We start from the raw sequence: 14263 nt of genomic DNA, 5'->3' as shown, positions 1-14263 counted from the left end.
CCTGTGTGTATGTATGTCCAGCTAAACTGCAAAAACAACAAACAACAAAAGCAAAAACAAGAAAAAGAAATCCCCACAAAGTTGGTATATTCTTGACGAGCAGTGCTCTGGATGAACAATAGTTAACATAAAACATTTGTTGAGGTCAAGTTTCTCATCAGATTTGGAACTCCCTTCCGGGATTCTGCTTTCCCAACTGCAATGATATGCAGAAGTTCAAGTGTAATGTTAACAAACATCTTTCTACTCATCTCCCTTCATAATGACCCCGCTAATTAAGTCCCTGATAGTAGCCCCCTGCTTCAAAGTGGCACTGTGCCTTGTTTGGGGTGAAAATTGAATAAAAAAAAATAAGAAAAAAAAAAGATCACTGAAGTTAAGTGACATTAAGCCTTGTCATATTTAGATGAGTGACCATATTCATCAACTTGCAGGGTTGATTCCATTGATTTACAATTCTTCATTTTGCCACATGCAGCAACAAACGACAATGGATTCATATACCAACTCTGCTTGAATTTTCACCAAATCCTTATTCGACTCTTCCTCTAGTTGAGAGTGGTAACAGTTTGATGGTTAATAATGACAGAAGTGGTCTGAGTCGGAATACTGCTATAGTTGCAAACTTTCAATAGCAAGGATTATTTAAAAATCCAATTATAGTCAGCTAACATACTTCCTAACTTCCCATGTGGCTGCTGCCAGAAGCAGTGACAAGGCAAATCCTTCACTTTTATTGTTCTTCAGTATTTCTATTGCGAAGCGATTTATTGAAATGAAATAGAAGAAAATGACATTATTGAAAAAAATACAATAAAAATTAACAAAAGTATACAAAATAAGTCAATTAGTCTTTATTTGCATTTTTAATAACAACTTTTTTTTTTTAAGTTTTTATTTTATTTGAAATTTTAAAAGAAATATGTTTATGAAGTTATAAAAATAAAGTTTTTTTTTAATTTTAAAGGCTTTTTATTTGAATTTATATAATAAATACATGTTTATAAAAGTATAAAATTATTGAACTCAATAGAACAATAGTTTTAAAAATATTTCAAAAAATTTTTTTAATAATTCTTTAAAAAAAAAAAATGAGTGGTTTTTTTTTACATAGACATCACCACTTATCAAGGCCAAGAGGCCACACGAGGATAAGGGTTAAAGAGTGTACAGTAGAAATTGGACAATATAGTAATCGTTAACAATGGAAATTCGGTAAATTTGTTAACTTATATGGAACGGTTCATCAAAAACTTGTTTACATTAGACTTGAAGACAACCATATTGTAGTCAGCTGGAAAGCAGGAAAACGGAAGATAATTCCACAGGTGTGCAGTTCTAAGAAAGAAGCTTTGTTCATGGAATCTACGTTTAGGTTTAGGCACAGATAAAGAGTGGGGGAAATTAGTGATAGTGTTTTCTGCTAGACCGGTGTTTCTTATGAAAGTCTGGTGAGAGGGAACCATAGATTGGAGCTCAGCCGAGCACTTGCCATGAAAATAATGATACCGATATTTTAAATAATTCTTTAAAAAAAGATGAGCTTGAAACATGTTTTCAATAATTCTTTAAAAAACTAATAATTTCAATAATTCTTGATTAAAATAAGATCAAAAAAACTTTTCAATGATTATTAAATAAAAAAAAAGAAAGATCAGAAAAACGTAATAAAAAAATGAGCACATGCAAATATGGGCGTGAGAGGAAAAAAAGGAAAGGATCTGATTGGCCTTGTCATTATTTCCAGTAGTGCTACACCAGAAATTCAGAAGTATGTTAACTGACTATAGTAGAACCCTGGGATACGGCATTAATCCATTCCGGGGTTGGTGAAATCGCCGTATGGCGGGGGTCTAAGCAAATTTTTGTACAGTACATATTAAAAATTAGTAACAAAATACACTATATAATACACATGTATATAATTAAATAACATAAATAACTAAGCTACATATAGCTAAGTGACATTATAACTTGTCATACTTAGATGGGTGACCATATTCATTAACCTGCAGGAATGATTCCATTAATTTGCGATTCTGCTAATCTGCTAATCTTTCCTTTTCACATGCAGGGGCAGAGATAGCCAGAGAATGACGGCGCTTGATACCGACTCCTCTTGGAATTTCACAAGACCCCTGTTATCCTAGTACCTCTGACATTACCATGTTACCACCACCTCTACCACATTGAGGAAGAGTTTTAAAAAAAAATTTTTTTTTATTATATTTTCACCCCAAACAAGGCGCATTGCCACTTTGGTGTAGGGGGCTACTATCAGGGGCAGCAACTACTGGGTCACTATGTTGGGATTTGGTCAGCAAGATGTCGGTTCACGTTGCACTTGAACTTCTGCATGTCAGTACAGTTGGGGAAGCAGGAACTTTTACTTTAGGGCAGTGATTCCCAACCTTTTTTTACATGGCAGCACGCTACTGAGTTCTTTTAAATTTTTGTGGCACACCTGTCACAAAAAAATAAATATGTTTTAATCATGAAGCCTTTTTGCAATAATCTATAATATAAATCTCACCTGTCTGTTTAAATTTATATATGTATGTATGTTTGCCTAAAACTTTTGACAGGCGACGGATTTTCACAAGATCGATATCCTTTTGTAGCGTGACCCTTCATACGACAAATATAAAAAAAATTGGCCAAAAACATTAATTCCTTCATCCTCAACTGGTCAGTTTTCTACAGGGAGGGTCGGTTTTTCCACTGACATTTTTGCAAGTCATTCAAAAGTCGCATCAACGACGTCACATAAAAGACATTATTTCGACCGTCCATGATGTCACAATTGTGGTAGGCGTATTGATAAGACCGTTTGCCTTTCTTCACCTCTTTTTCCTCTGGCGTGTCACAGGTTCGAGCCTGCTTACTACTCCTATTTTTTTTTTTTTTTTTTTTTTGCTCAGCCAACACCCTTACACACATCTCCATTTTCTTTTCTGCCTTTGCGTCACGGGTTCAAGCCTGCCTGCCTACTACAACATTTTTTTTTTTGCTCAACACACACCTATAAACACCCGGGCAATGCCAGGCACCCAGGCTAGTAAAATAATAATAAAAAACAAAAACGATATATAAGGAGAATTTTTATTCACATATATCAATAGTTGGTATCGTTTTGGCATCGATAGTGAGTCTGAATTATTCAGCTCCGATGCCAATTCCCAATACTTTGAAAAACTCCTGAGATTTGATGAATTGTTTCATCATTAATATAAACCATAAAAAAAAACAAAAAAAACTTACCAATTAATATACTCAAAACGTTTAGATTCCAGGAAATTCAGCAATTTTGAATTGAGCGCTCTCATTATTTCTTAAATTTCATAAATTTCTTTATTAAACAAAATGAAATTAAATTGCTTTGTGTTATTATCTCTTTCGGCACACCAGTAATCATTCCACGGCAAACTAATGTGCCACGGCACAGTGGTTGGGAACCACTGCTTTATGGAGTGCTTCAGCTAATCCTAATATCATATCCCCACCAATCTTTTCACCTGACAAATCATATTAACATTTAATCTTAGAAATATGTTGTTGATATGTAAAATCTAATACTTACACAGCTATAGCTTTTAGTCTATATAAATAAAACAGTAGATGTGTGTGTGTCTGTACGTAAATATTTAGCAGGTAAACTCTTAAACTACTGGTCACATTGTGGGGAAAATAGAAACGGACATACACATGACCTACCTGTGAAGCGCCCACGTGTCTGCCTGTCATGCACGTTGGACAGGGGAAAGAAAAAGCAAGATGGCGCCTGTGATATTTAACAGAAACGGTCTCGTGTAATCTCGCGAAATTCACGTGGATAAATGTAATATGAAGCAGGTTGCGTGGAGGTGTGGGTTAGGAGAGCTTTGGCTGTTTAGACGCTAAACAGGTGATATTACAAGACAGACGGTTACTCAGTGAATTGGGACAAGTGAAGGAGGTTCCAGTTCTACACACATAGCACTGAAATAGTAATCATACACCAAAAACTGTTTATTATGAGTAAAATCTTTGTTTGGATGAATGAATAACATGTGTAAGTTGAAATACAAAAATGTTCCTTTCAACTTGCCGACATATTTTTATTAGTTTTACGCATGTGCAAATTCAATACCATAGCTAGAATTGGTTTAATTTTAAATCTTTTTTATCTATCTGTCGATAGCTCAAACGGTAGGGAAAATGTCTAGAGCACTAAATGTTTTGGTTTCGATTCTAGCTGATGGATACCAACATCATATTTTTTTAACTTTTTAAATCTTTTTATATATAATATTCAATAGAGAATTGGGTTAGAGTTAGGAGCGCTAAATGTTTCAGTTTCGATCCTAGCTGCTTGCACTCAAGTAATTGTTTTTAACTTTTGAAATCAGAAATATTAGGTACAATATAATATTCAATAGAGAACTGACTTCGTAATAAGAAATATGAAATCTGCATGAATTAAAATATATTTAAGTGTATTTTATGACCGAGCAAGCTCCCCCACCTCCGTTAGTCACAAATGTTATTCATTTTTCTTTATCTTCTTAATTCCAGATGCCAGAAAAAATCCTACCAGCCTTTCTTGCTATCAGCCAGTGTTATAATTTGTTTTTATAATGAACACTTGACAACGTTGCTTCGCTCTGTGCACAGCGTTATTGATCGTTCGCCAAAGGAAATGCTTCATGAAATCATATTGGTCGATGATACCAGTTCACTGAGTAAGACATTTTTTTTATTTTGTTTTCTCTTTACTCTCACCACACAATTATTTTATCTTCTTTTGTATAAAGTAGAGACAGTTGTTTTTTGTTTTTGTCCTTCTTCCTCCTTCTGTATCTGTTGGGGTGCTTATACACCTAAAGATATTTATGAAAATCGCATTTCCAAATTGATATATTTAGATATCAAGCAAAAATAAAGGTGCTTGTACAGTTTAATCAAGACATTAAAGAATGAAAATATCGAAAAATGGTTATATTGTACGTATCTGTTATAGAATGAAGTTCTCCGAAAAAAAATTTCACTTAATTTGATCAAGTAGTGAAAAAACAATTTCTTATGATACAAAAGGTAGTCATGTTTTGATTTTTAGGAAGAAAAGCTAGTATTAAAAATGGGGAGGGAGTGTCGGCGCTTAAAACTGAGTTATCTCCCCATGGCGTGTTCAAAAAATTCAAAGATGCCTACCTTCATTGCGCTCTCATAAAAATGTGTTTTTCTGCTGTAAAAAAAAAAAACTGCTCGATCAAATTAAGTAAATTTTTTTCAGAGATCTTCAGTCCAAAACGGATACATACGATATACTCTTTTTTCGATATTGTCATATTTTAATGTCATGACTAATGTTGGAGACACCCTCCATGTGATTAATGGACTATCTCATGATGTCACTTCAGGTAAAGAGTACCAGTGCCCGGCAGTCAGAGATTGGCACGTGGCCAAGGAGGTCGTGTGCAAATGCCCTATAGTTTAGGAATGATATTGCTCAACCTGCTTTTGCCTGCAATATATGTGAATACAGGTTTGTTTCTCAAAGTCCTGTGTTCCTTCATTTTTATTACCATTTAACAGCATAACAATTAAACTGTACAAGTACTAAAATAAATATCCTAACCAAGAAATAGGAAAAATTATTGAGTTGATATTGGATAAAATTTTAACTAAAAGTAAAAATCAATTTTTTTGTGTTTTGTGTGATTCACTATTGACTTGTTGTGAAGAGTTACATAAAACAAGGGAGGTAATTCTTTGTAAGAAGTCTTACTTTCAGATAAGGTGAACTTTTCTCTCTTTTCCCCATGTTAAGAATGGCTTCATAAATAATAACATTATTTTGAAAGTCATTCTTAACATGAGCAGAGAAGATATTTATAGAAATGACAAACTGATCTATTCCCTTGTTTTACAAATTAATTGTGATCAGGTCAATGGATTTAGGAAAATAAAACTAATATTTACTTTTAATTAAAATTTTACTCTTAGGTTGATAAGAAAATTTTTAATTTTGACTTCAAATGATGTATTTTTAAAAAAGTTTTTGTGATAATATTTTTTCTTTATACATCATTTTAAATAGCGTTTTTCACTCTATCTAATCGTTTAAATTACAATTGTTTTAAAACAATTACGTCTTCTTTTTAGAAAGTTGAATACAAGATGAAATAAAAGCAAATTCACACAATTTTCTTATTTCAATTCAAGCTAGGCTGAAAAGATTCTGAAACAGCTTACGATATCAACAACTGTCGGGTCTGTCGAGGGTGTTCACGTCGTGGGGGCACAAGTGCTTGCAGTTCGTTAGAGCATTCACCATTAAAATACTTGTAGAACAGGCAGAGGGATGCAACATTTCGTCAATGGGACAGAGGCTGAAGCTTAGATGCCAGTTCAGGGCCTATCGGATTTGCGACTCTCTTTTGAACCTTGTCAAGGAGCGAGAGACTAGTAGCCGATGCACCAGCCCAAATATGACAACAATACTCCATACATGGGCGAATGGTTGCCTTTTAGGGATACAGGATACTTTCGGGTGTTAGTAGTTTTCTAGCATGATAGAGAGAGCCCACCTTCCTCGCAGTGGCCCTGGCAATGCCCTCGATGTAATTGTTCCAACTCATGTTTCCTGTGAACGTTAGGCCAAGGAGCTTGAAAGACGTACTCTCAGATAAAGAGTTGTTGGCCATTGCTATAGGTGGTAGAGAAGGTTTCTTGTAATTATTGAATGAAACCAGTTTAGTCTTGGTGGCATTGAATGTGACCATCGATTTTTGTTCCCATTCCACTACAGATTGGAGGTCATCCTCTAGTGTTTCTGCCATTTCTTTAGATATGTGTTCATTTGTTTTCCTGTTGTGCCTGTTATAGAGTGTGGTGTCATCAGCATATATCCCCATCTCAGAGGAAATTTTGTCGGGGAGGTCGTTTATGAATATCAGGAACAGTAGAGGTCCAAGGATAGACCCCTGGGGCACTCCCGCATTTATATCATATTGTTTAGATATACGACCGTCGAGGACAACCTGGATTTTTCTCTTATCTAAGAAGGATTTAATTATGTTAAGTATTCTACCAGTGATACCGTATGATCTAATTTTCCTGAGGAGACCCTCATGCCATACCCTATCAAAAGCCTTAGATATATCTAGAGCTACCGCTCTGCCCTCCCCCGCTTTGTCCAGTGAATGGTATATACGTTCAGAGATTACAGTTAGGATGTCTGCTGTGGAACGGGCTTGCCTAAATCCATATTGTTGGTTAGTCAGAAGTTTAGCATCTGTAAGGTGATGGACTAGAGCATTGTTAATTAAGGTCTCAAATATTTTGGCAAAAAGTGGGAGGAGGCTAATGGGGCGATAATTTAATGGGTCAATTCTTTCACCAGAATTCTTGAATACTGGTACCACAGAAGCAGTTTTCCAACAGCCCGGAAAGCAAAATTCATTAAGGTATTTGTTGTAGAGTTTGAAGAGAACTGGAGCTATTTCGACTGAGAACTTTTTTAATAGCACAGCTGTGATGAAATCGGGTCCACATGCTTTTGAAGTGTCAAGGTTTTTTATGATAGCATGCACCTGAGCAGGGGTGATTTTCAGATCTGTCCGCATAGGAAATTCAGGTAGGGGGTGGTTGGAAGGGTCCAATGTGGAGTTTGAGGCAAACTGACTGGCAAGCATGTTAGCCTTTTCGGTTGCTGAGCAAACAACCTCGTGATTGTTGGTTAGTGGGGGAATTGTTGATTGCCCATTATTTACTACACTGTTGTAGATTTTCCAGAAGTCACGAGTTCCTAGTTTTTGTGCTTTAATGCGTTTTTTAGTGGTTTCCGTAAATTCTCTCTTGGCTGTCACTATTTCTTTCTTAACGTTACTTCTAGCTTCTATATACTTCTGTCTGTTTGAACTGGACTTATGTCGGTTAAATCTGCGGTATGCATGCTGCCTTTGAGCAATGGCAGTTGCGCAAGTCGAAGTAAACCATTGGGGAGAGTGGGGCTTGCTATAAAATTTCCGCATGGGAACATGTGCTATGATTGCAGTTTTGAACTATTCAGTGGTCTCGTTTGTGCACTGTTCAGCAGGAAGAGAAAAAATATTTCCCCATGGGGCGTCTCTAATAAGATCTCTGATGGCTTCCCAGTCAGCCTTTTTATAATATCTCGTTGTTTTGAGCACTGGCTCTTCAATTTTGGCTCTAGAGTTTAGGGCAATTTCAACCATTATCACTGCATGATCAGCGTTCCCAAGTGGGCTGTCGGCATTTGTTATACAATCATCAGGAACTGCGGTCAAAAACAGATCTAAAAGTGATGCGTGTTGTTCTTCCTGGTCAGGGAAACGGGTTGGAAAAGTCACAATTTGTGATAGGGAGTGAGATATAGTGAAGCTATGAGTTGTGCTGCCCGCTGAATCTGTGTAAGTAGAGAATCCAAGCCAGTTTTTGTGATAGACATTAAAGTCACCAAATACATGTACATGTGTGCTAGTGTCGAGGGAGAGTGCTGTGTCTATGCTGTCAGAGACTTTGTTTATTATGGTGCAGTCTTGGGTCGAGGGAGAGCGGTAGAGAAAGTAAAAGTAGCTAATGTTGTGTTGCATGATTAGTCTAAAGCACATAAAGGCTTGATCATCCGATTCTAGGTTTGTTTCTCTAGTCAAGGGAAGGGTATTACGAATATAAACTCCAAGTCCGTGCATATGTCTGTCAGAGTCCTTACAGCAGAGTGGGAGATATCCAGGCATGTTAAAGTAGTTAGAGGGAATGGAGGAGTGTAGGTTAGTCTTACTTAGTGCTAAGATATCCGGAGTATTTGTTAGGAGAAATGCTTCAACATCAGCTAAATTAGTTCTAAGCCCACGGATATTTGTGAATGCAAGCCTCAAGGGAGGAAGCAAGTTGGATTTGTTTGACCCTAAGCTTGGTTTAAGCTTATTTTTAGATTGTACTGTCATCATATTTTTTTAAGTAGTTTCAGTTAGGTATGGGGGAGCTGAACAGGAGGTTATGCAGAGTATCACACATGCATCACAAGTAAACCATCAGCTGACCTTTCTTCAACTAGGACTGTGGCCTCAGGAAAGCCCACTGGGGATGAGTGCAGGGTCCCTTTCCATACGCGACATGGCACTACAAACATCCTGATATTATACAACTGTTGATGGAGCAGCCGCTCTAAGCGCTATCAAAGAGTTAGGGCACCTGTACTACCAGTCGGAAACAGCAGCCAGTAGCTGTCAATCCGGTACCCTCAACCCATCAGAGGAAGGTCAACCCAATCTAATTGCTTAGGCATATATGGTACTCAAGCACTCCCAAGTGCCCAGTTTTAGGTGTGGGGTGTGTCGGGAGTGGGGAAACGGCGTTCATTGCCCTAGACAAGAAACAAGATCTACCACTGGATGTTTCTGTCAAATCACTGTGATAGTGTCTCTTCGCCTGACTAATAGGCAAAGAAGGAGTATGGAAGCTGGGTGATAGACAGAACCTATCTACTTCTTAAGCAATTTAGGTTTGCAAACCGGTAATTTGTTTGAGTCACCAGCTCTAGGAAGGTTATCATCCAAGACTGAAGAGGCCTCCCTCCCCTTTGGTTTAGTTTCAGAGTTTTCCTTCTAGACGGATGATCTGGGAAGATCTACTGGGTCCGTCAGCACTGAGAGGGTTTGCTCCATGCCTGGGTTCTAATCCAGGTATTTCTGTGACCCCGCGTGGTTAGTTAATGTTACTGGGGATGTTTGTAGAGGTTATATATCTGCTGAATAGTTACACTCCTCAAAGTGATTTAGGGACATTGCTATTTCATTGTTACTGGATAAAGGGGGTGAGTAGAGCTCATGCAATGTAAGCAACTATGATTGTAAGAAGGCTTGTTAGAAAGGAGATAATGTGGTTTGAGGCTTTCCCTTTATATATATTTTTTATTTTATTCATGTTAGCTTGGGTCTAGGATAACATTAAAGTGTGAGTAGGTGTTAAGAATTGAACTACGAGTTGTGCCCAAACTATATTTTAGATATCAGGAGGGTTTGAGATGCGAGTGCAATATAGTACGGATAAAACAGTAAGTTTTGAGTCATGTGTAATTAGGTAAATAGATATATGGGCAAGTTTTTAGTAGATGCAAATAAAGTTGAAGGTACAAAGTTTGTTTCTATTATTGAGGGAAGATAATTTTAGCTTTCAAGTAAGAGTCATGGACATTTAGCATATCAGGGAGCATTGGTTCAGTTTCGTATTAATCGTTGCAAAGCTGTCTAGGAGGAGACATAGTTATGTAATGCAGTGCGCTTTGCTTCTGAGTACATACTTTGGCTGTTAAATACCTAACTGGAATAGGAATGAACTCCAATGCATGTTTAAGAGGTAGAAATGTATAGATGTTTAATGATGACTAAGCAGTTAGCATGTGAGGGTTAGGGGCTGGAAGTTAGATTCCACTACAAACGTTGTGGCGGTTTGGTGGGAAGGAGCAGATTGTTAGCGTTCAAGAGACAGGGGTTATTTACTTACAAATAACAGATCTCCATTAGGAGTTTCAGGTAAGGTTTTTTTGTGCATGCAGGTTAGACAGAGGTAGTCATCTTGGAGGTAAAATGTATATTGGGATTTCGTAGCTAGCCGTTAGGTGTTTGTTTTTTCCAGTTAAAAGAACTGGTTCATCGCGATTCGGAATTCGTATTCTGTATTCATAGGCAGAAATTAAGGTCAGGCACAGAGCATAGCATCCACTCAGGAAAAATAACCCTAGTATCACAGCTAAGATACTGCATATTTCAGTTATGAATATAGTGAAAGTTAAATTGGGGGGCACTATTTTTAATTTTCTAATTTTTAAAAAAAATTTTATTTATATATTTTTTTTTTTTTTTAAACATATCACGGGAAGATAACTCAGTCTAAAGTGCCAACATCCTCCTCCCCATTTTAAATAATAGATTTTCTTCTTAAAAATCCAAGCATGGCTACCTTTTGATCGGTTTCATAATAAATTGATTTTTTTATGTAAAAAAACTACTTGATTAAATTAAGTGAAAAAAATTTTTTCGGAGAACTTCATTTCATAACGAATACGTACAATTTAAACTTTTTTCGATATTTTCATTTTTTAATGTCTTGATTAAACTGTACAAGTACCCAATTCCTGCTACTTATCATAAATATGTTCTTGTTCTCCTATAAGCTTTATAACAAGGGAAGTAATTTTCCCTTAAAATTTTCCAATTCATTTTTTTATAAATATTTATTGTTGATTTAAATTTGCAGTTGACCTTGAAGGCCTGCAAAATTATCTATCCAAAAATGCTCCGATTGTAAAATTGTTCCGAACAAAAAGACGTGAAGGTTTGATCCGTGCGCGAATGTTTGGTGCTTCAAAGGCAACTGGTGACGTAAGTTATTCATTTTATTTATTGCTACTTGTACATACCTGGCATTGCCTGGTTTAGAATTTATTTGAAATTTGTTTTGCTTCTCTTTTTTTTTAAAATTAAGTTACATTTATTTTTTTTTGATGGTGGCTATTTGAAAATAATTCTGACTCAGACAAAGTATTTTTTGGAAGGAATTAAATCGAATCACATTTTATTCTTTTTAACATGTTGCAATGCTCATAAGAAAGACTAATGGATTAAAATTATGGTATTTGAATTCAACCAGTAAAGTGATAAACTAAAGTCGGAGGCAACCCAAAGGCTTTTTTTTCATTAGCTACTACACCAAGATTGTTGGAGACGCCCCTCCATGGGATTATGTCACTTCCTCTGATGACGTCACTTCCAGTATCGAGTACCGGTGCCCGGAGTCAGAGATTGGCATGCGGCTAAGGAGGTTGTGGGCAAATGCCCAACCATTGAGGAATGGTATTGCTCAACCCGCTTTGCCTATAATATATTTGAATACATGTTTGTTTCTAAAAGTCCTGTGTTCCTTTCGTTTATTACCATTTAATCCCATATGTTGAACTGAATAATGTATGACTAACTTGTCTTCAGTGTTTTGGAATGTAGTTTTGCTTCAAGTGTTATGCAACACAGGTGTGGATAGTGTTCAAATGAATCCTTAACGCCAGTGTTGTGAGATGTAGGTCTCAAATCCTCATTTCAAGTCACATGCTTTGGAGACTATGTCCTTGTTTATAATGGTGAACACCTCCACAATGGCAGCCTTCAGAGAGTCAACTGCGTTGTGGACATGTTTGTTAGTTTTAGCCTTGATTACATCACAAAAGAATTAGTCAAGGAGGTTACAGTCATATGGTAACGGTGGCTATAAGTCCGGTGACCAGTGGTGAGGAACTTTATTGAACAGTCAAACCTGGGTTGTTTTGGCTTTGTGTGGAGGAGCGGATTTGTGCTGGAAGACATAGGATCATCTGGTGGTGATCTTGTCCATCCAGGTCTTCATCATGCTCCTTAGTACCTACTGGTATTTTGTTTACTTTTTGTCAAGTGTGGGATTTTGCTGCAACAGTCTGCATATGTGTATATATATATATATATATATATATATATATATATAGTAATTTATAAAATATATATGGCGATTAAGCTACACTGAATATTCTGCATTTCATCCAACTATAGGATTCGTCAGGCTTAGGCGCATAAGCCTGACGAATCCTATAGTTGGATGAAACGCAGAATATTCAGTGTAGCTTAATCGCCACATATATATTTTATAAATTACTAACTAGCTCTACCTACGTATTGAGCACTTTTGAAGTAAATACTTAAAGTTTACGCATAAATCTATACTTTCGTATATTAAATTTATGTGAATAAATGAAGTAGTTATATATATATATATATATAATAGGGCAATTCCTGATTCTGTTAAAATTGCTGATTCTGATTCTTTGAAAACCTCTAAATATGTAAATGCAGACTCGTGTTTTACTTTTAACTAGCAAAGGTACAGTGACGAGCATGACTATAGACACCCCCTCTCCAATTTTTGAGTGGCCTTGTGCCTAATTTTTTCTCTTTTATTGTTTTGCTTTTACAACATTTCACGCAAAATAAAAAGTATATAACTTCATTAGGAAGAAGAAAATTAATGTCATTCACTTTTCTACTATCTTTAAACTTATAATTTTTAATATTGAACAGAAACGGCAAAGTTGAACATACAGATATCTATGTATATCATTTATATATATAAAAGCGAAAATGTGTGTATGTATGTACGCTTCTCCTCGATGTCCACAAAAGGCTTCTTTCAGATAAGCGCTCGCTCGCTTCACAACTTCTTAAAACTTTTTATATCATCTATAAATTGCAATATCTCACACTTAACCACGGAGCTCGCCTGTCTATTTAATTGTATTGACTTTCAAACGTTAATTATTCCACATTTCCAACATCGGCACGCGTTACATTCGGTTTTTGGTATAAACAAAAAGCGAAAATACTCTAATAACAGGCCCAGAGCCAGTGAACGTTTGGTCAATGTCGACTTCGTCATATCAGACGGGGGAGCGGGTTTTTAAAAACAAACAAACTGATTTATTGACCTCATTAAAAACTGTCCCGCACAAAATGCTGACTGCTGAATACCTATCGCCGTCACGTCAATCAAAAACGCGTGCCTGTTTTTTTTTTCACACTTTACTATTTTCGTCGTCAAGGCTTTTTTTTTTTTTTTTTTCACGGGCACCTGTTTTTTTTTCACACACACCTGCAAACACCTGGGCAACGCCGGGTACCCCTCGCTAGTATAGAGATAAAGTTTTAACCCTAGAAATAAAACAAAAAATATAATAAGTGCGTTGGCATTTATAAAACACTAGCCTGGGTACCCGGCGTTGCCTGGGTGTTTGGAGGTGTGTGTAGTAGGCAGGCAGACAGGCTTGTACCCGTACCATGTAGGAGAAAAAGAATGTAAAAAAAGTGACATCTTTGCTGTTGCGTCCATCACCAAACCGGAAATGATAAAGATTTAAATTAAGTTAATCGAAAAGAGGGGATGACTTTCGAAAATATCAGAGAAAAAAGAGATCCCTCCCTGTAGAAAAGTGCCCAGTTTAGGGCGAAAGAATGTTTTTAGCCAATTTTTTGATATTTGTCTTCCGAAGGGTTGAGCTTCCGAATGATACCGATCTTGTGAAAATCCGTTGCCTCTGTCAAAAGTTTTAAGCAGACATACATACATACATTTAAACAGACAGGTGAGATTTATATTATAGACCTGCGGGGGGTACCCGGCATTGCCTGGGTGTTTGTAGGTGTGTGTGTTTTTGGGTAAATAAAAAAAAAAAATTGTTTGC

The 14263-nt window shown here is 36.5% G+C and overlaps 1 protein-coding gene across 2 annotated transcripts in view; it reads left to right on the top strand.

Moving 5' to 3' along the window:
* LOC145263793 (polypeptide N-acetylgalactosaminyltransferase 11-like) overlaps positions 1-14263 on the top strand; it is a 77449-nt gene that overhangs the window by 28159 nt on the left and 35027 nt on the right. For both annotated transcript variants that reach the window (XM_080120851.1, XM_080120852.1), the window contains exons 4-5: positions 4555-4721; positions 11263-11387. In XM_080120851.1, the coding sequence (XP_079976977.1) occupies positions 4555-4721; positions 11263-11387 (292 nt within the window). The remainder of the gene's footprint in view (positions 1-4554; positions 4722-11262; positions 11388-14263) is intronic.

This window comes from Euprymna scolopes, chromosome 39 (genome assembly GCF_053919585.1).
Source record: "Euprymna scolopes isolate OS-2025 chromosome 39, ASM5391958v1, whole genome shotgun sequence".
Lineage (NCBI taxonomy): Eukaryota > Metazoa > Mollusca > Cephalopoda > Sepiida > Sepiolidae > Euprymna > Euprymna scolopes.
Note: the sequence above shows the minus strand (reverse complement) of the source record. Positions and strands in the feature narration are given on the sequence as shown.